We start from the raw sequence: 20,951 nt of genomic DNA, 5'->3' as shown, positions 1-20,951 counted from the left end.
GTGTGGCAGTTTTTTTTTTTTTTTTTTTTTGGGGGGGGGGGGGGGGGGGGGGGGGGGCATGGAAAATGTGACTTCCTTCGCCCGGGGTCGCCCTTAGAGAATTCAGAGGGTCAGGAACCTGAATAGGTGTATTGGGGGGAGGGGGACGACATCTTTACTCCCATTGACTTCTAACTGAAGTTTAGCATTTCTTTCAATGACTTAACAACTTTATTCCGCGAATAGTTCTGCTTACACGGTGCACACACCGAGCTAACGTCATCCGACTTCGGCGGTCACCTCGGCTCGCCGTGCGCCCCCGGCAGGAGCCTCTCCTCCCGGAACCAGCTGAGCTAGCCGACTTCCAACGTGACTTCTAGCTCCTACCTGGAGCCCCGCGTGACGGTGCTTGCGGCCGGCTCAACTTCCCTACAAACACGTGGGAAAGGCTGGGGAGCGGACGCTGCCGGGGCACTCTCCCGGGAGGAAACTTTAGTTTTAAGGAGGGGCAGATCTCGGGCCGGCATTCCGGATGAGCCTAGCGAACCTCCCCGAAGCATTCACTTCCCCGTTCCGTTCCAACAATCCCCTCACGCCAGCAGCATAGAACCTTCCACAACAACCCTTCTAGAAGTACCACTTGGACGTTTCCATGGGTCCTTAGAACGCATGCGCAAGCAGACCGCTTCCTCTCCCCGCCTCTCTCCAACGGCCTTTTCCTGGTCCAGACTACAACTCCCAGCATGACAGACAGGGCGTCGTGCAGCAGGAAGACTGAAGAAGAGCGGCGGTAGGGTCCTGCTTCTCGCGCGCGTGGAGAAGGGGGCGGACTCGGCGCAGGCGCAGGTCGGGCGCCGGGAGGTCGAAGGGGAAACTCCCACCCCCTTTCGCTGATGCAAGAGGCGAGTGCGGTGCTGGGAGCGGCGGTAGTAGGAGCTGCCCTACCGGACCGGGACTTGAAACGGCGACTGGGCCCTCTGACTTCGTCTGCAGCGAATCTTCTCGAGCCGCAACCATGTCCGGGGACGAGGTGAGGGCTCGATCCCGGCGTCGGAGGCTGGGAAGCGGCCGTCTCAGTGCGAGGGGCCGGCCAGGCTGGGCTTGCGGCCTACCCGCGGCCGCCATGTGAGAGGGAACGCGGGGCCAGCCGGGGGTGGGGACCGGGGCCTAGGCGCGGGGGATCCCTGCCCGGCATCGCAGCCGCCCAATTTCCCTCTGTTTCCTTGTAGAACCCTGGACTCTGGCCCGGCCCCCACGTCTTGGTCGGGGGGGAGATCGGGGCCGGGGTCACGCAGATTTAGGGGGCTGCTTGGAGCTAGAGCTAAAGAAAGGGTCGTGGGGGAAAGCGAGGCCTCAGGGGTGGGGGTGGCGGCATGGCCCTTGGGAAACAGACCGGAAGGGAGGGAACTTGGCCAGGGTGGTCTCAAGTCTGTCCATTACCCGGCCCCAGACCTGCCCCCGCTGCCCCTGGGAGGGGCTGGGCGGCGTGCGTGGCTATGAGAGGTCTGCGAGTGCCAGAGAAAGTAGTACCAGCCCTAAGGAGAGGAACGAGCCCTGAAACTTAGCCGGAGGGCTTCCCTCTGCACCCCCGAGCCTTCTCAGATGATCCGGCCAAAGTTTAGTAGGATTTTTTCCCTAAGTATGTGGTTTTGCACCTTTACAGTAAAGTGAATTATCCGTAACCTACTGCCGGATGACTTGTTATCAATGAAATTCATTTTAAAGCTTCTAGTAGGTGTTCTGCAGTGACTTAGGTGCTGGGTAAGTAGATGAAAAACAATAGAGATCCAGCCCTCGAGGAATTTAATCTGATTTAGGAAGAACTTGGGGAAAATTTGAGAGCACACATTTCCTGGAATTTTAATAGTTTTTAAAAGTACTTTAAGCAAAGGCTAAAACTAGTGTAAAGTTAAAAATAACATTATGGATATATTCCTAGGTAGCGAAGAATTTCATCTTATGAAGAACCAGGTAGACACTTGCGTTCTATTGGTCAGCTCTTGAAATGGAAAGGGGAGTAGGTTTGTTTTGATACAGCACTTAGAAACTACTAAGGCGGATATCAAAACTTGGAAAATAATAGTGCTATATTTTGTTTTCAGCTGATTTTTCACTATTTTGCAAAAAGTTTATTGAATGCTTTTTTAATGGAAATCCCAATGATATTTTGGGATATGCAGATATTAAGATTAGTCATTACAGGTTTACAGATCTTTTGTTGTAACAACTATCATGTTTTTCTGTAAAATGAAGAACAGTGTTTTTGAGTAGGTCAGCAAGTTAGTTGTACTACTGCTTCCTGGTAGCTCTGAATTTCTCTCATCTCTTTCTTTTCATTTTACGATTAAAGGCAATTAATAATCCAAAAATGTTAAAGTGAACAAGACAGTAGACTAGTAAAAGAAATGAGACATGCACACTAATAATTGCCACAGGTAGGAGATTGTGACATTTCAAAAAGAAGTACTAGCAAACTAGCTTCCTTGGGAGGTAGCATGTGACTTGTGTCTTATAGGAGAGAGAGGTGAAGACAGGGACATTTCAAAATTAAGGAAGAGCATAAGAAAGCACAAGAAGAGTTCCCAAAGTGATTATTTCTGTCTGGATTGAAGCATGGAAAGGGTCCATAGAATAATTTGAATAGAAGACATCTGGCCCCCACTCTAAGGAAGGACCTGGGTTTAAGGCTCTTGAGTGTACTGACTTTGTGACCCTGGGCAAGTCACTTAACCTCTCACTGTCCCAAGCACTCTCTAAAACTATAAGTTGGAGTGCAAGTGCTGGTTTGCATTAGGAGAGGGAGTTGATTACCTTGGAATTCCTTATACCAAATTATTAAGTTTCAGTTCCATTACTTTCAACTCCCCAACTCAGCAAGGAAATCCATAAAGAAAGTAGACATAAATTTTAGGTGGGAATTGTATGGTTTAGGAGATTGGAATTTAAGAGACAACAGGGAGGGTTTTTTGGTGGGGTTTTTTGTTGTTTTTAAGGAAAAAGATCTTAACTACTTCAAATAAAAATTTTTTAAAATCAATATTTAAATTAATGAATATACTACATGTACATAGTTATTTAGAGTCCTATCGCTGGAACTTCAGAAGGCCTTTTTTCTTGCCTTACCTATAATTTTATGTGGGGTCTAAATGTATCAGAAGTTCCAAAGTTGTCATAAGTTAACCAGTATGCTTTTATTTGAAAAAATAATCAGTTGTTAGACCAGTTTTTTCTGTAACTTAGATCTCATTCACAAAGCATAATGCTTTGGTCTTCAGTCACAACAAAGGTATTCTCCAGTGTTGATCTCTGACATGGATACCTTGTAAAAAAGGTTTTAAATGAGTACCATATCGTCTATGTATTAGTTCTTAAATAAACACAACATAGTTTCAATACCTATGGTACTTAACCACAGAATAGATTGGTGTTTGTTTGTTTGTTTGTTTGTTTTTTTAAGAAGTACAGTTTTGTCTTTTGGGAGAGGTAATATGGTAGTGGGCTTTGAACTTTCTCTTCCCTTGTTAGCTTTATTTCCTAATAAAGTTAAAATTGTTTTATTCCTGTTTTTTATTTTTATGTAGGTCAAATTAATATATTAATATTCCACAAATATTAGCTGCTTAAATCCAGATTATTTCTTTGAAGACAAAATAAAAGTGTAGTAAAATGAAACTTGGAGAAGACTTTTGAAATTCTATTTGAGTCAGTCATCATGTTATTAATAGTGACATTAGACTTAAACCATGTAGGCAAATTAAATTTTGAGTTCCCTATTTAGGACGAATTCAACTAAATAGAAACAAAATTAACATAAAATAGTTTTAAGTAAAAGTGAACCTCATTTAAAATTTTTTTATACAGTAGCTATTCTTAATGGTTAAGAAACTGAGTGAAAAACTTAATGAATTTAAAACTTCCTGAATTTGAGCTAGAACTTTACAGGAACAGTTCATCATTTTAATTATATCTGAGCTGTTTGAAAAACTTTAAATTTTATATATATATATATATATATATATATATATATATATATATACACACACACACACACACACTGTTCGATAAGTATTTGCTAAGCTTGCTGAAGATTGCTCTAGATTTATCCCTGAAAGTTGCATACCAGGGATATATGCAAATGATTAGATTACTTCTTAAATAATTTAGTCCCCTTTTTGTTAAATTCCAGCTATCCTATTTTCCTGTAAAATGAACAGTATTTTTCCCCCAGTACGTAAAATTGAGAATTTTGAGTAGTTCTGGATTCCTAACATCTTTAATGTCTTATTGTAATGATTAAAAGGCTAGTAATATTCTAGAGAGTTTTATACTTCAGAGATACAATAATATTTATCAAAAGTCATTCCAAAAATTTTGCCCCTTATATATTACTCTTTGCTACATCAGACTACTTTTTTTTAAGAGCAGACTGATGAGAACAATTTATTTGCCAGGGTTTACTCTAATGCTACTTTAAATTGGCTAATGGTTATCATTAGAATGAAGAATGCCATTCAGAAATTCTTGTTTTGACTTGTTTGTTGTCATATAGCCAGTATATATTTGAAGCTTGATTTGAATCCAGGTTTTCCTCACCAAAGCCTAAGGTCATATTCTTTTTCTATTCCACTATACTACCTTTATTACTACTTTTAAATAACTGGGCGCAATTCTTCTAAGACCAAATTGCAGAGCTATCACTGGTATGCATTTGTCAGGAGAAAATGTTCATAGGAAATTTCTTATACCAGCTAAAATAACAAGTTCAGAAAATTTTAATTTTTTTGGACAAATAAACTCCTTGTTATAGGAGATGGCCAGTTGTGTTAATGTTTCAGCTTTGTTTTAAAGTAATTTCTGACAAAATAAGAATTATCTTTCAACAACTTTTCTAATACATGGTACTTCAAATTCTTTGTGGATAAAAATCATCAGACTTTGCTAGCTTGTGATGGTTCCATCTTGGTTCAAATTTTACCAAGTATCATTGTAATAGTTTTTGCAACAGGAAATATATAGGAAAGAGATTTTTATGTTAATTTCTAGATAAACTAGGTTTATTATAAAAATCTTTGTCTCATAATCTCTTGAAGAGATTATAGAAGTACTTTCTGTGCATGATTGGTTTCTCTTACTGCTCTCTGTTGGTTATAGATTAGTATAGTTACCACCGCAAGGCAAGGATGGTATAGTGGAATCAGGAGTTTGGAATCTCAATAGTATCCAAGTACATACTATGTTATAAAACTTGGGACAAATCTGTACTGGATAACACCCATTACCTATCTCAGAATTGTTTTAAGCTCAAATGAGTTAATGTATGTGAAAATATTAATTGCTTTTTTTTAATGAAGTATATATCATTTCACAGAATTTTACACATTTATCTATTTATTTAGTTTGTTGCATTGTATGCAATTCTCTTACTGTGCTTCTTGGTTGATTAGGTAGCATCAGGATAGTAATTCCTAACCCTTTTGGAGGTAATTTCACTGTTTAATTTCATGATTTGCCTACCCAAACTGTAGTGCTGTATTTTTTAAAAAATTAAATGTATTAAAAGTTAATTTCACATTGAAAAGGTTTTTAGAATTTTAGACTACTACTTGGGGGGGTGAAGGAGATGATGTATACTAATTTAATGAAAATCCAGGTCTTTAAATAAGGCTTTAACAGAAGGTGGACAGGGAAGTATATAGCCTTTGAGTTGAAAATGAAAGGTAAAAGATCTCTTAAGGCCAGAAGAAGGAATTGTTTTCCTGGCTTGGGAAAATAAACCCTCAAAGTTTCTAATACCGAAAAAGAAATCTTCAAGGAAGCAGACTCTTTCAGCATATCCCCTTGTTTCAACAGTCAGTCATAATATCACTCAACGCCTTTGGGAAAAAGTAGTTCTAAGACTTAGAAAGTCAAGAAGGAATACAGTTTGACCTTAATTAAAGATCAAAACATTGTGAATTTAGTGCTCAAATTTAGAAACAAATTAATTTTTAGAGTTGATTTCATAAAAGGAAATCATTCTATTTCTATTGTTTTAACTTTCATTTAATCCTATTCCAAATGATCCTTGGCTTCATAGATAAGTATATTTCCTATAGATTTCAACCTTTCAACACCTTAACTAATGGTTTGAATTGCTTTGTTTCCTACCAACCCTGTCACACTCCCTACCCTCCAAAAAAATCAACTGGTGGTCAGTGTCATGGTGAGCTTTACCAAACATAGGTGGCTGGGATAAAGAGTTGATACTAGCCTCAGACTTTTGAGCAGTCTCAGTTTGGCAGAATTTGTAAGAGAATGGGTTACCTCCATTCCCCAGTGAGGCATCAGAATAGGACTTTATTTGGTAGTTGATTTTTTTTTTTTCTACCCTTATGTAAGATGATGGGATGTGATTAAATAACCTTCAGAAATAAAATAATCACAGAATTTCAAAGATTTATCTGGCCCAATCATCTCCAGGAAACTGATAAAAAGCCAGGGAGGAGGAAATACCTAAGTGAGAGCTAAGACTAGAACTCAGGACTTTTTTTGAATTTTAAATTCAGGGTTCTTTCCACAATACCATATTGCTTACCATGTTTGGTGTTTCTCAAATTTCAGATGTATTCTTGCAATTTCTCTTGTATTTTAAAGATGTTATTATAGCAAACTATTGTTATCACTGGAGTTTGGTATCTTTTTGTCATAAAATGAACCCAAAGTTTGATTTTTTTTTCCCCTTTTGAAAACAGATGATTTTCGACCCTACTATGAGCAAGAAGAAGAAGAAGAAGAAGAAGCCTTTTATGCTGGATGAAGAAGGAGATACACAGACAGAAGAAGCACAACCCTCAGAAACAAAAGAAACTGAACCAGAACCAGCAGAGGACAGAGATGTAGAAGCTGATGAGGAGGATGGTAGAAAGAAAGGTAAAAGAATTTCATGAAAAAAAATCATTGTAAAACTAAGATTTAATGGCCATTGATATTTTTTTAATATTTAGATTTTGTGGGTGTCATGTTTTGGCATTTCTCGATTTGATTGGGTTGTTCCTACAGAAATAGTCATCAAGAATTTGTTTTATACTTGCCAGATTTATTATGTTCTTATTCAAGCTAAATTATGTTAATATGCAATTAATCAGTGTGCCATATAAGTGATGAAACTATATGGAATCACATGGAAACTATAGTTAATTCTTGGTTTTTCAGTTGATTATTTAGGCAGCCTCTTTTTATAGTAGCAATTGTAGTGAACAGAAAAAGTGGAAAAAATTCAATTCATTTCACTGAGTATTTATTAAATGCTTATTATGTACAGAGCACCAAAAAATATATAGATAAAAATAACAGTCCTGTTTTTAAAGTAATTTATATTGTGCTGGTGGGAAACAACATATGATCTATGTACACAGATAAGTAAATGCAAGATATGTACAAGTTAAATTTGGGTAAAAAAGATCTAGGAAGAACTACCAATTTAATCACCTTATAGGAGGTGGTCCTTGAACTTATTCTGGAAGATTGGAACACCTAGAGGTATTTGTAGAGAGAATGTATTTCTTGTGAGAATTAAGTCTTGGAGACAGAATATTGCAGAACAACAAATAGGCCAGTTTGGATGGGCCTAATGTTTGAATGTGGGAGTAACATTTGATCAGCCCTGAAAGACAGATTGGAAATAGTTGCTTTTTCTTTTTAACAGATTGGAGAGAAAAAATTTGTTAAAGCTTGACTAAAAGATTTTGGTAGATTGGTTTTAGAAAGGGGAATCTCTTTCCTGTACAGTTCACTGCAAAGCAGAAATTTGCTAGCAGTAATACTTATCCCATTCTTTTTGGTTGACTTAATTGAATTGTGATGTTAATTATTCTAACTGGACCTTGGCATAACCATTCCCAAATTTCAAGAGGGAACTTTTTAGCTACTTAGTGGTTGGATAAAATAGTAACATTGACTTTTGCTTATTCATTGATTGCTAATTCCCTAAGCTGTCCTTTTCAGATGCTTCTGATGACCTGGATGACTTAAACTTTTTCAATCAAAAGAAAAAGAAGAAAAAAACAAAAAAGATATTTGATATTGATGAAGCTGAAGAAGGTGTAAAGGTTAGTATTCATATATCTCATGTGATCTGTTGAAAATAAAATTTGCTCTCTGGAAGTCAAGTTGCTAATGTTCCTTCCTACAGATAACATGTCCTTTATTGATAGGTAAAGAAAAAAATGGAGATTTGTATTTCATACTTTCTGATAGTAACTCTTCTTTTGGAGAGCTTATTAGCAGTGTATCAAAATAGGCATCTTAAAGGGGTTGTGAATATAGGGTGTGTGAAAAATGGTTTGAAGAATATAGGTAGAATTTCATGTTAGTGGGATTTATCCTGTCTACTTCAATATAACAGATTTGCAGTCATTGTTTTATACTGTCATGCTTCTTTTTACTTAACTTTTGCTAAAGTATTTCTGTATAATAACTTAAATAAGATGTATCTATTTGAATAGCTATGATGATAAATATTAATAAAATTCATCCAATTCTCAGAAGTGGTGACGAAATTTTAGGTGGTCTTGTGTTGGTGAACAGTGGAGTTTTGGTGAAGAACTTGGGCTTACAAACTGTAGAATGATCTAACTCTGGGCCACCCACATTGCAGAAAGACAAATTTAAAAGCCCTTGGTTGATTTTGCAGAATTAGTGAACTGAATTAACTTGTTAACCCACAAAATAACTTACATTGCTTAACTTTCATAAGGTGGTTTATAATCTCTTTTCATCTCCAGAAAGAACCCACAACCAAACAGGGAAATGTTTCAGCTCATAAATTGATCAGCAGACTTTGGAAACTATATACAGCTCATTTTATATCTCCTTCCATTTTCTTTTTTCTTGGTAGTGTGTATCTAATATTTGTTTTGCACCATCACCAAAAACACAACTGTTGGTTTTTATATATTCTTAGCTTAGAGAGATTTGATATAATGTATTTTTGCCTGTATTCATGTTATTATTATTAATTCACTAAGTATGGGAAAGTGCTGCTTTATCATTGTATTGTTATTATAGGGAAATTAGGGAGAAATACATGTATAGTATAGTAAGAAAGAGCGATGTACTCACAGCATATAGTCATAGTAATAGTAATAATATTTAAATATTGGATAAATGGGTGAAAGAGTTTAAGCTTACTGCATAATATCTGAAAACAATAATCTTCAAGGCTGAAGACAGTATGTAAAATTCCAGTTTGTTTTGTATCTGCTATTAATATCCATTTTTAACTGTTTCTGCTGACGGTAAATGTTTGGAAAAAATTTCTTTTTACATGGTAGGCTAGTTGTATCTAGCTTAAGAAGGTGTTGTTACAAGTATCACAGTGTTGTAGGTAGTTTAGTTATAAGGCTGGATCAAAATGAGACAATTGTAAAACATTTAAGTGTTAATACATATAGGTTTATTTATAGTCAAAACAGGGAAAGGATACTCAATAAGGATACAGCATTGATTCAGTTAAGCTTAGTTTGTGTTGGACATACTTGTTAGTCGCTGCTTAGGCCATCCAGGCACTAGCTTTTTGTACTTGGACTACTAGGAAGTTACATGAATGATCAGACTTGATTCTGGTGAGCCAGCAAATCTTGAGACTGGTTTTAATATCTTTTAAGCAAAAACTAGGCTAAAGTGTGTGGGTTAAGGCCTTAGGCTGTTGCTTCTTGCCATACATCTTTGACCTAAATTGGACTTGAGCTTCTAAGTTGATTTTATATTGAAACTCTAGGGACTTTGGCTTAGACCCCTATTAAGAGACTGAGAATTATATTTTCTCTTTAGCTGAATTTTTTAGAATTGGAAAAGTTTTTGTGGCGACTTAAATAATGGCTGGTAGATTTCTTTTATGACTACTAACTCTCCTCTGGCTTCTCTCCTATCTTCCTTCTCTTTACTTACTTCCCACTGATCCGTGTCCTCCCTTCACTTCTACCCTTCACCATAGATTGGCCATAGTTTGAAAGCTAATACCTTCAATGTAGAACAAATGAACCAAAGTCTTTTGTTCTTAAAACTTAAAACTAGTATAGGAATAAAAGATCACACTGTTCTTTTCTAAGTTTAACATGAATGGCCAGTGTCTTCTCTGAAGGTCAGGTTTTTATCTGAGACTATGTTTATACTATGGTATTTAGCCAATAGTATGAACAGATAAATCGGGGATGACCAAACTTGATCCTGATAGTGATACATTGGTGTTAAGTAGCTTCCAGACATGTTCTACTATGAATACATACATATATATACATATATGTATATACATGAATGTATGTGTGTACGTATATCTTTTCACTGACATTCTTATCTTTAATAGATAAGTACATCTCTGAAATTAAAGTTGCCAAGGTTACCACAAATGCTTTATTAGTCTTAGGCTTCTGGGATTGGTAGGAACAGGGAGCTAGAATGGAAAGTAATCCAGGAAAACTGGTGAGCAAAGTTGTGACAAGATCTGATTTCCATCAGTGTTTTGTGATTGTCACATCTGAAAGTCAGGGTCTCATGACTAGTCACTCAGTATTAAGCTTTTTTTTAATGTGTGGGAAAACAACTTTAAGAGAGTTATTTTGATGTTTCCAGAAAGCATTAAAAGAATAAACTGACTGTTCTGATCTTAATTCATTTTTTAAAATTGCCTTATTTTTCATCATACCTTTCTACTCAGATATCTACTGATATTACTATCTTGTTTTTATATCACCTCCATTTTCCTCTCTGTCTTTCCCTTACCTCCTCCCAAAAAGTCATCTCTTCTAACAAAGAATTAAGAACAAAAAATTGAGGAGTAAGAAAAGCCAACCAATATAATTATTACATCTCTCCAAGATAAGTTTTGGGAAAACTGGACATGGAAAGAAGAATGAAGCAAAATGACTGTACGCTGAAAAATTAATTTATGATCCATAAGTCATGATTTGGCTCCTGGACCATAGGGTGTTCTGACTACGATCTATTTTCTAAAATTCACATCTTCAACAAATATATGACTATTTTGGTGCTTTGTCCCAGTAAGTTCTGCGGAGGATTCCTGAATGAATCAAGATTACTAGTTTCACTATACTGTATAAGTAGTAAGATAAGACACATGTACAAATATATAATGCAAAGTAAAATTTTAAAGTGAAGCAAAAAGTACGAAGAAAATGCTTTTTTTGGAGAAGGGAGAGATTTCTGATTAGACAATTTGGGGAAAAGGCTTTGTGGAAGGAGGTAATATTTTAACTGGGCTAAGATTGAGAGGAAGTAATTAATAATTATGTATGTATGTACTTATTTTTGACATTTTCTCTTTTTCCTTCAAATCATGCAAGCCAGATAAAAGGTGATCTACTGTAATCTTTTAGAATGACTTTTTTAAATTAAATATTGTAAATGGGCCTCGGTTTTCTTTTTTTAAAGGATCTAAAGATTGAAAGTGATGTACAAGAACCAGCAGAACCAGAAGATGACCTTGATATCATGCTTGGCAATAAAAAGAAGAAAAAGAAGAATGTAAAGTTCCCAGATGAGGATGAAATCCTAGAGAAAGATGAAGGTAGGTATATTACCTGTTTGTTTAGACAGCAACTTCTTGGACTATTGACTTCCATCTATCATTTCCTCTGAAAGCAGTTCTTTGTTCATTGGTCCTTCTACCATAAGCTGGACAAAGGAAAGCAGAGGAACAAGAAAGACAGACAGATTTTACTTGACATGGTAGGGGAATAAATTGGTGATTTTTCTTTAAAGTAAGATTTGAGAATTACTGGCTAAATCTGAATTATCATAGGGTCATTCCAAATTAGAAAGTAAAGAAATATAGTTTATTTTTACTTCAAATCAAATACTATGAATACTTTCCTACAAACTTATTATCACTATTAATTTGCATTATTAATGAGGGCCTTGGCCAAACAATGAAAAAAATCAGTTCAGCTTTGTCTTAATATTCCTGTTAGTTTTTTCTACACACTGCATTATCATTCATTTACCATAATCAAATGTGAATTTTAAATAGTAAGTTGCTCATTTCTTAAATGGCCAATATTCTATAGAAGAGCTTAAAAGATTTATTTTTATGTGAAATTAAATAAGGTATTAAGTTTCAATATTTTGTCTTTTTCTGAGAGCTCATGTGCATTTTGTGGACTCTCTTACATGTGTGTATGCACACACACACACACACACCATTTGACAACATGCTTTAGAAGTATATTTAAATACCAGAAAAGTACATTCGGGTGTTTTTTTGGTTTGTTTTTTGCTAACTAAACTGCCTGGATTCTTGGGTATGCCTGAAGAACTTTATGGCATGATAAATTAGAAATTTTTTCTTTAATCTTTTGTACCGTTAGCTCCTGCTTCAGAGAATGAGAGGATTTGCCTTACTTTGGATGCCATAAAGAGGCAGAATTGTATAATGCAAGAATCCTCAGTCTGTTTGATCCTCCATGATCCTTATCTTTCAGTCAACTTTCCTGTGCCCTCAATCAGAATGAAAGGAAATAAATTCTCAAGTTTACTCTATATGTACAAATAAGAAATTGATAAAAAGAGATTAATTTTTTATTAAATGTGAAGTTTTTTTAGTACAGACAGTTCTCACTTTATGTAAGTTTGCATTATTTCAATTCTTTGGTGGGTGGACTGTGTAGGGCACGTGAGAACTGGCTTTATCATGAAATTGAATGGGTATCAGAACATTGTCAATAAGGCTTTTGAGACTAATTTCTAGTTAACCAACAAGTTTATCCTTGGTATAGTTTTCGAAAAAGATACTTTATGTCATGTTCACCCTCTGGTTTGTTTTTTGTTTTGGATTTGATTGAGAACAGGACTAAGTTGTTATTAAAAAAAAGCTTTTGATCACATTTTTAGTAAAAAGTAGCTTGTACTTCTCCAACAGTATCCCCAGAATTTTGTCCTTTCATTAATTAGAAATCAATTTGGAATTTCTGGTTGATGGGTAGATCAATTAGCCTGTCAGTTACTGAGTTGTTTTTCTTGATATTCTTTAGTTTTGTGTGAAAAAGTGTTTTGTATCCAAAACTTTATTAATTTGGTTTCGTTCATAGAAATGATTCCTTCATCTGCCTTTTTGCCATTTTTCAGATACTCTATGATACTCCCTCCTGCCTCTGTCTCTTCCTTACCATTTGCTTCTATTCTAGTGGGTATTTAATAGGATAAAATCTATATTGACCATCTATTGCCCTTATCCTGTTGACAGACATTTCATACCCTCAAGGCTTTCTATCCACATCTGGTCTAGCTAAGGGAGCATTTGTGTCCTTATGTCATTAGTCTTCACTAACCATGTGTAACCTCAGAGAAGATACCTAGTTTCAAGTTTTAAAACTCTGTCATCTCAGAACACAGTCATGTGATCCATAACTAATTCTAGGAAAATTTGAAGTTAGGTGGAATAGCATTATAGACATATCTTTTGTTCTGGAAATAATTTGTTGCAAATGAACTAAGCGACATTATAGGATAGGTTTTATTTTAGCATATTAATGACTGGCTCATTGTTACATATGGTATTCCTGCAATGATATTACCTTAAGGATTGTTCTGAGTATTGATTATATATCAGTTGCTCAATCTCATAGCATTGTGTAAATGTAAGATACATTTCAGATTTTTTTTTTTAAACAGTTATGTGGAAGTTATTTCAAGTAGCCTGTGTGCTTTAAGCTGCCTTAATGTATGAATTAAATTATAATGGGTATAAATAAGAACCTTTAATTCTCTTGGGAATCTATTTTGGTTTTATCTCTAGCTTTAGAAGATGAAGACAACAAAAAGGATGATGGAATTTCCTTCAGCAATCAGACTGGCCCCGCATGGGCAGGCTCAGAAAGAGATTATACTTATGATGAGGTAAAATATTTCTTTTTGTTTTAAAAATACCTGAACATCTGTTATTCAGCTATATAAACAGTACTCAAATGCCTGTTCAACAGGCAATCATGTTCAGCCTTTCCACTGCCAACACTTACTGTAGTCTCTTTAAGCACATTATAAGCGCCAGCATCTTGAGAAAATCTGATCTGATCCATACTGGATTGAGTCAGATCATGTTCTCATCAACATGTTGTTAGGAGTTTAAGAGGACCTGAAGATTAGTTCCCACTAGGATCTATATTAACACCTACGCCCTTCTTATTGAAGATTTTGTCAATTTTTATACTCCCAAATGAATCTTGTGACATTCAGCACCCAGTACTCTATACACAGTGGGCAACTGTTAAATGTTACTTCTGATCTGTGAAATTAAAGAATAAGAACTTGTCTTACTAAATGGGTACACTAATTGCCTTTACCTTTGTAACTACCTTTGTAGTTGCTGAATCGAGTATTCAATATAATGCGGGAAAAGAATCCAGATATGGTTGCTGGAGAAAAAAGGAAATTTGTCATGAAACCTCCACAAGTTGTTAGAGTAGGAACCAAGAAAACTTCTTTTGTCAACTTCACAGATATCTGTAAACTGTAAGTACTGCTTGAGAAACTTCTTAAGTTTGAATTTGAATACAGTTTGTCAAAACAGATCCTTCACTCTTAATAACTATTGAATTTGGCATAGCTTAGTAAGGTTGGAAATGTTTTTCTGAAGAAACATTCCTTCTATAAATAGTAGAGTTGGAAAGCTAGAAAATGTCGTGCAACATCTCTTTCCATAAATCTGGCCAATTTTTTCTGTCATGGACCTTTTAAAAAAACAGGTACTTAGTAACTTGTCATCTAGGCTCAATTACTTCTTTATGAATGTTGAACTATAAGACTATTCTCCATTTTGATCATTAATCAGCAACTATTAATATTTTTGTTTCTCTGATTTCCTCACCCACCTTTCCATCTCCAACTGAGTTCTTACATATATATATTCTCTTGTGACTTTTATCTGTAGTCACCAACTGAACAATTTAAACATTTCTAAAAAGTTTTGTCTTTAAATTACTAGTTACAGGTGTTGCTTCCTAACAACAATTAGGGTCTAATTAATAAAACCAGAATATTAAAACTATCTACATATATATAGTATTTTGCATTTTTTATAGTTAGAATTTTTTGGGGGAGGAGTATGGATAAATTATTTCCTTAGACTGTGAATGTTGAATATGGTATTTTCCTTTTAGATTACATCGTCAACCCAAACATCTCCTGGCATTTTTATTGGCTGAATTGGGTACAAGGTAAATGAACATTTTGTTTTATTAGTTTGCATTTATGGACAATTTAAAAAGTTTAGTTAGAACTTCACTTGACTTTAAAAACTTGAAATACATTTTGGAAACACTGGTAAAGTATTACCAGAGAAAGAAATGTTAAGAACAATATGACTTCATTAAATATGAGACTAGTCATTCTGAAAAAAGTACCTCATTTGAAGAGAGTCCAGGCTTTCAAACAGAAGGATTAAAGTGATCTTGGTGCATTCCCAAGTGCCTCACATTAGAGTTTAACCACATTGGGTTTATCCTTTTTGGACAAATGGTTAAATATAGCATGTTCCTTCATCTTTTAAATTTCTACCTAATAAAATGGCCAATTAGCCTATTATAGAAGTTAACTTAGGGAGGCTTCTACAGAATTTTTTTAAAAAAACATTTTCTGCTTTTAATATCACTTATTTTCTTTCTCCTTCCAGACAGCCATCCCTTTTAACAAAAACATTTAAGCTGGGTGGATGGGGGGAAAGGGGGTGAGAGAGAATCTTATTCTATGTAGTCTTCTATATCCATAGTGCCCCCTCTCTGTGAAGTCTGGGGAGTTGGGTTGCATTCAGAATGAAGCCACTGTTAACCATCATTGTCTCAGTGTGAGAGGCAATTTCAGCTGCAGCAGAAAGCCCCTTGTGACTAGTGTTAGGCATTATTTTGCCTTCCATAGTACCTAGCACTGTTCCCCACAAACATTAAAGGCCCACTAAATGTATGTGGACAGTAAAATTAAAGCTGTCTTTGGCAAATCAGTGGATAATCTGATTTGATCACCTAAAGGGAGAGTAGTCTGCAGTTTTGTCTTTATTCTCCTGTACAGTGGTGTTCATAAGCCTTTCCATTGAACCTCCTAGAAGGATCAACTTAATGCAATGGAGACCTTCCTTTCATTCTCTTAAAATAACATTCTATTTTCCCCAAAGGTTGGTTATTTTGAACTTGAAACCAATAAAGTTCCCTGTTACCAAAAAATTCTGTTTGAAATAAGATTAACTAATTTAATAGTTTGTAATATGACTTTTATACATAAATATAACTCATAACTCATTTCTGACTCTCTGAAGTAGGCAGTGCAAATATTACCATCCTGATTTTTCTGATGAGGAAATTGGAACCTAGAAGGTTTAAGTAATTTGCCTGAAGTCACAGGAAAGAGTAATGTTGAATGCGAAATCTTAGTTTTCTAGCCTAGGTGTTCTCTCTGTTCTACCAGAGTTACTTCCCTTCTAACATGAATGAAACAGTATGCTCTTAGAAAACTTTGTATTCTAGACATCAGTTAACTCTGTTCTAGGCATTGTGATTTGATTGTCTTTATTAAATGTTTTTCATGATGAATTTTTTTTCCTCAATAGTGGTTCCATAGATGGTAATAACCAACTTGTAATCAAAGGAAGATTTCAACAGAAACAGATAGAAAACGTTTTGAGAAGATATATCAGTAAGTATAGTATTTGATTTTATACTGTAACTCATCATAAAACAGAGTTGGAATGGACTTAAAATTTGGGACCATGGGAAATAGAAGTATTTAAAGGATTGCTGCTCGACTTGGCCTTATGAAAGGATAGAGTGTAGGTCTGGAATAAGGAAAATAGGAATTCAACTATTGTCCCATAAACATATTAGATATGAGATCACAGGCAAGTCATTTAGCTCTGCCTGCCTTAGTTCTTATGTATAAAAATGGTAGCTGGTATTATGATTATTATTAGCTTTTATATCAATCAAAAGCTAGTATTTGGTTCCAGAGGTCAACTGAACAGAGTAACATGATGTGGCTGATTAAACTGTCTTCCTAAAGACTCACTTTTACATAATAAAGCATATGGTGGCTTATTTGTCATTTTTACCAAGTTAGATAAAGTGTCAGATGATTGTCCTTCCACCTGGCCAGAAACAGTATGAACTCTTTTCAGATGGTAATTAGCACCTGGAGAGGTTCTCTCTGGGGAATATGACCATTATACGTTTTGGAGAGGTCTGACCTTTTTTCAACAACAGCTTTTTTTTGGTACCCAGATGCCCAAAGCTTTAGAAGAGACAGGTTGTGTTTTCTGGTGCTAGACCAACAGGCTTGGCTGTTTTGTGCCTTTATATTAGTAGTTTACAAATTTGCCCAAACGTAACTGTGATTGACCCAAAGCTCAAGTCACTTTCCTTATGTCTCTTATGAGCAGTACACTATTGACACTATGTTGCTTTTTCACAGAGGAGTATGTCACCTGCCATACATGTCGGTCACCAGACACAATCCTGCAGAAGGACACACGACTCTATTTCTTACAGTGTGAGACCTGCCATTCTCGCTGCTCCGTTGCCAGCATCAAAACTGGGTTCCAGGCCGTCACAGGCAAGCGAGCACAGCTCCGTGCCAAAGCTAACTAATTTGCTAATCGACACTGGATTTTGCAAAGTGTTTTGGAGATGTGGCTGGACAGGTTTACAATCAGAATGGATTTACCATTGTATTAAAAGCAAGATATAAAAGCTGCCGAGTTCTCATTTGGCATTGGGTTGGTTGGTCTGTGAAATCCTTGCAAGGTGCAGATCCTCAAGCTGTTTGATGCTCATTGATATTTTAACAACTGTCAGAGAAACATGATGGGGAAAGGAGGAGGTGCTTTTTAAAAACCGTTCCTAGACTTCTGTAAAATGCAAGATAAATTAAAGTTATTCTAACAGTGACTCTTTCATGCCGGCTTGTCCTTCAGTTTCCTTTTTATAAACATATATAAACAAACAAAAAAAAAAAACCCAACCCATAACTGACAAATGCAGTGAAAACAGTTTTACTGTGATTATGTGCAGACTCTGAATATCTGTCCATTCCTAGTGTTGAGGACTGGAGCTTTTTAGTGTATACTTTGGAGATATAGCTTCTCAGCTCCTCATGAGAAACATAAGAAGCAGCACTGATTCATATGGGCAAAGAAGTACATTAAAGGGATAGGAAGAGTGGTAAATCCAGGAGGAGCTATTTACTTAGCAAGACATTCCCAATTTTTGTGGGATGATCATGTTAGTTTGAACTATATTTTTTAAGATGTGAGAATTGTTTACTTTCTACCTCACTTCCACCTCATGCATGTGTCCTCTAACTATGATCATGTGGAAAATGGAAGGATAAGCTGGTTAATACCCTGACTATTTAGAGCTCTCTCTTCCCTGCAACTCGGGGTTGTCTTAGCAATATTGAACTTTTTGCTACTACTTTAACTCAACCTGGCATCCGTGGGACACTAGGTCAATGTAAAAGTGATTGTATGGTATATGGCATTGAACAGTATCTGGATGGTGGTGTTGAGAAAGCATTTTTTCCCTTCAGCTTATAGCCTATGTTCCAAAACATCCCAATGTGAACAATTGTTTTTGTATATTTTGAAAGCAGAGTGCCCTTCAAAGGAGAGAGATTGTTGCCAGCAAGCCAGGAACTAGTATTCCAGGTTTCTAGCAGTAGAAAATGAATGTGCCATGCCACCTCCAGTGGATTTGATTATGAAGTAATTATTCTACCTCTAGGAACCAAAAGGAATAATTAAAATAAAACATGTGTACCTGTTCTCACTGGCCACATTTATATCGTCTGACACAAGCTAATTTAGAAGGGCACACTCTACTTTTCATGACCAAGGGTTTTGGAAACCCATCTAAATAAGTTACTGAGCATGTGTTCTGTATAAGGTTGGATTGGCTCTCAAATGACTTAGCTATGTTATTTTTAAATCACTGTGACCCTTCATTTTAAAGTATAAGCCAAGAGGGAAGGAAGCTTGACTAAGAGTTAGTGGGTGGATGGTTTGTTGGGCATGTACCCACAGTGTCTAGACCCTCGGTAGCCTAATACGACAGCTGCTGACTATACTGATTTTTGAACTCAACAAGTTTCTATTTGGATTTTACTTTTTTTGTATCTGCACTAACAGTTTCCAATTTTACTAGCAAGTCATTTTTTTTATTTGGAATTTTTGATTGCAATTTGAAATCAACAGTTTGAATTCAGGTTTGAGATTCTAAAAGCATTTTGGAATTTGAAGAAAGAGCTGTAACAAATGTTGGATGTAACTTTTGAGTGAATAAAGCCAGGATCAGTGCCTCTTGTGTAACACCTAGGACTGTATTGTTTTGTTTCGGGGGTTTTTTGGTTTGGTTGGTATTTTTTTTTTTTTTTTTTTTGTCTTGTTTTGTTTAGCACGCTTCTGTATTCCAAAGGGTCAGGAAGACTGGAAAAGAACTAGAACTACCTTCCCCTTGTCGGGGTAGGTTAGAAGTCTTGATCCAAGTCTTGACTGAAATCCTTGCATGACCCTCAGGGGCGAACCTTGAGCCTTGGACCACAGTGACTCATTAAGAACTGAGTGCAAATCACCCAAATGTGTTGAGATTTTTTTTTTTTAAAGCAAAATCACTGCTGATTTTAATCTCTTCTGAACAATAAAAATCAACTGAAAATTATTGTAATTATGTTTACCTATGTTCTATGAAATATAGTTGGACTCTGGGACACATCTGTAAAATAGAAAGTTGGGGTGGGGTGGTGGACTAAATCTGGTAGGTCCCTTCCACGACTTCCATGATCCACATTTCTGCTTCATTCATGTCTATGATGAACACGAATGTCTGCTAATCTTATGGCAATTGGTTCATTCTAGAATTTAAGAGCTAGAGAATGTCCTTAGAAATCTTCCAATCCAGTATTTCCATATGTTCACTGTCAGGAAGGCCTAGTAAGTGTCAGACGGAAGTTGGGGGGCTAGAAGACTTGGAAATTTTGTATTTAGAAGTAGGAATCTTCTAGGATTAACTATTCTCATCTCCTAATTTATACATGAGGGAATTGAGACCCAGAGAGGTAGGTAGTAACTTGGCTAAAGTTTCTTAGCTAGGAAGAGGCAGAGCAGGATTTGACCCCAAATCCAGCCTTCTGTACCTCGCCTTCCAGCATATTTTACAGGTCACATGAAATGCTGATGGAGATGTTGTGGCCACTGCACTTCAGATTATAACACTTGTCCTATGTAATTACGTAAGAGCTTATAGGCTTGACAATACATGGTTGGTTCTTGGAAGGACGAAATGAGATGACATATTTGTTTTAAGGTAAGTATCTCCATTTTATATAGATGAAGAAACAAAACAACTTGATACTGTGGAAAGAGCGCTAAAGACAGGACCTGGGTCCAATCCCATCTCTTGACTTCAGGCAAGTCACCTAATTTCCCTCTGGGTCCCTTAGTTTGCTCATCTATAAATGAGTGAGTCGATTACCTCTAAGATCTCTTAATTCTTTTATTCCATGATTTACCTGTCAGGCTCCAGTGACAGTTTATTATGGTTAGTGATTTCTTTTGGTAAAAGAAGTATGCTTTGCAACAATTTCAAAGAGCTGGGGATAATTAAACATTGAAAAGGACTTTGTTACTCAAGGGCAGTGAGCTTCCTGGGAAATAGTAATAGTTAACATCATTTGTCACAGGCAAAATAAGTCCTGCTATGTTTGCTATGGAGCTAATAGATGTTACTGGCAGAGAGAGCCTAGATAGTCAGCTCTACAGGTCTGCAAATGGCTAACGTAAGAGCAATGTCAGTCTTTTAGGGCTTATTCCTCCTTTAGCTGTGGCGTAACTAAAGAAAGGTTAGTAATTATGTCAGGGTGGATAGAGATGGTTAGAATCAGCTAGGGAAATAGTTTCTTCCCTATCTTGGCTGCCCTGGAGATGTATGTACAAGTAAATGTCA

At 36.2% G+C, this 20,951-nt stretch overlaps 1 protein-coding gene across 1 annotated transcript; it reads left to right on the top strand.

Annotated features, from left to right (window-relative positions):
* The first annotated feature begins 651 nt into the window (after positions 1-651).
* On the top strand, positions 652-19,653 carry EIF2S2 (eukaryotic translation initiation factor 2 subunit beta). Its single transcript, XM_031953877.1, has 9 exons — positions 652-1,009; positions 6,711-6,888; positions 7,963-8,066; positions 11,407-11,542; positions 13,769-13,869; positions 14,333-14,481; positions 15,129-15,185; positions 16,568-16,653; positions 17,425-19,653. Exons 1-9 carry the CDS (start codon positions 995-997, stop codon positions 17,598-17,600), a joined length of 1,002 nt encoding a protein of 333 aa, XP_031809737.1. The 5' UTR covers positions 652-994; the 3' UTR covers positions 17,601-19,653.
* The last annotated feature ends 1,298 nt before the right edge of the window (positions 19,654-20,951 follow it).

The sequence above is a fragment of the Sarcophilus harrisii genome, chromosome 2, assembly GCF_902635505.1.
Source record: "Sarcophilus harrisii chromosome 2, mSarHar1.11, whole genome shotgun sequence".
NCBI lineage: Eukaryota > Metazoa > Chordata > Mammalia > Dasyuromorphia > Dasyuridae > Sarcophilus > Sarcophilus harrisii.
The sequence above is the reverse complement of the archived record's forward strand: the minus strand, read 5'-3'. Positions and strand labels throughout refer to the sequence as shown.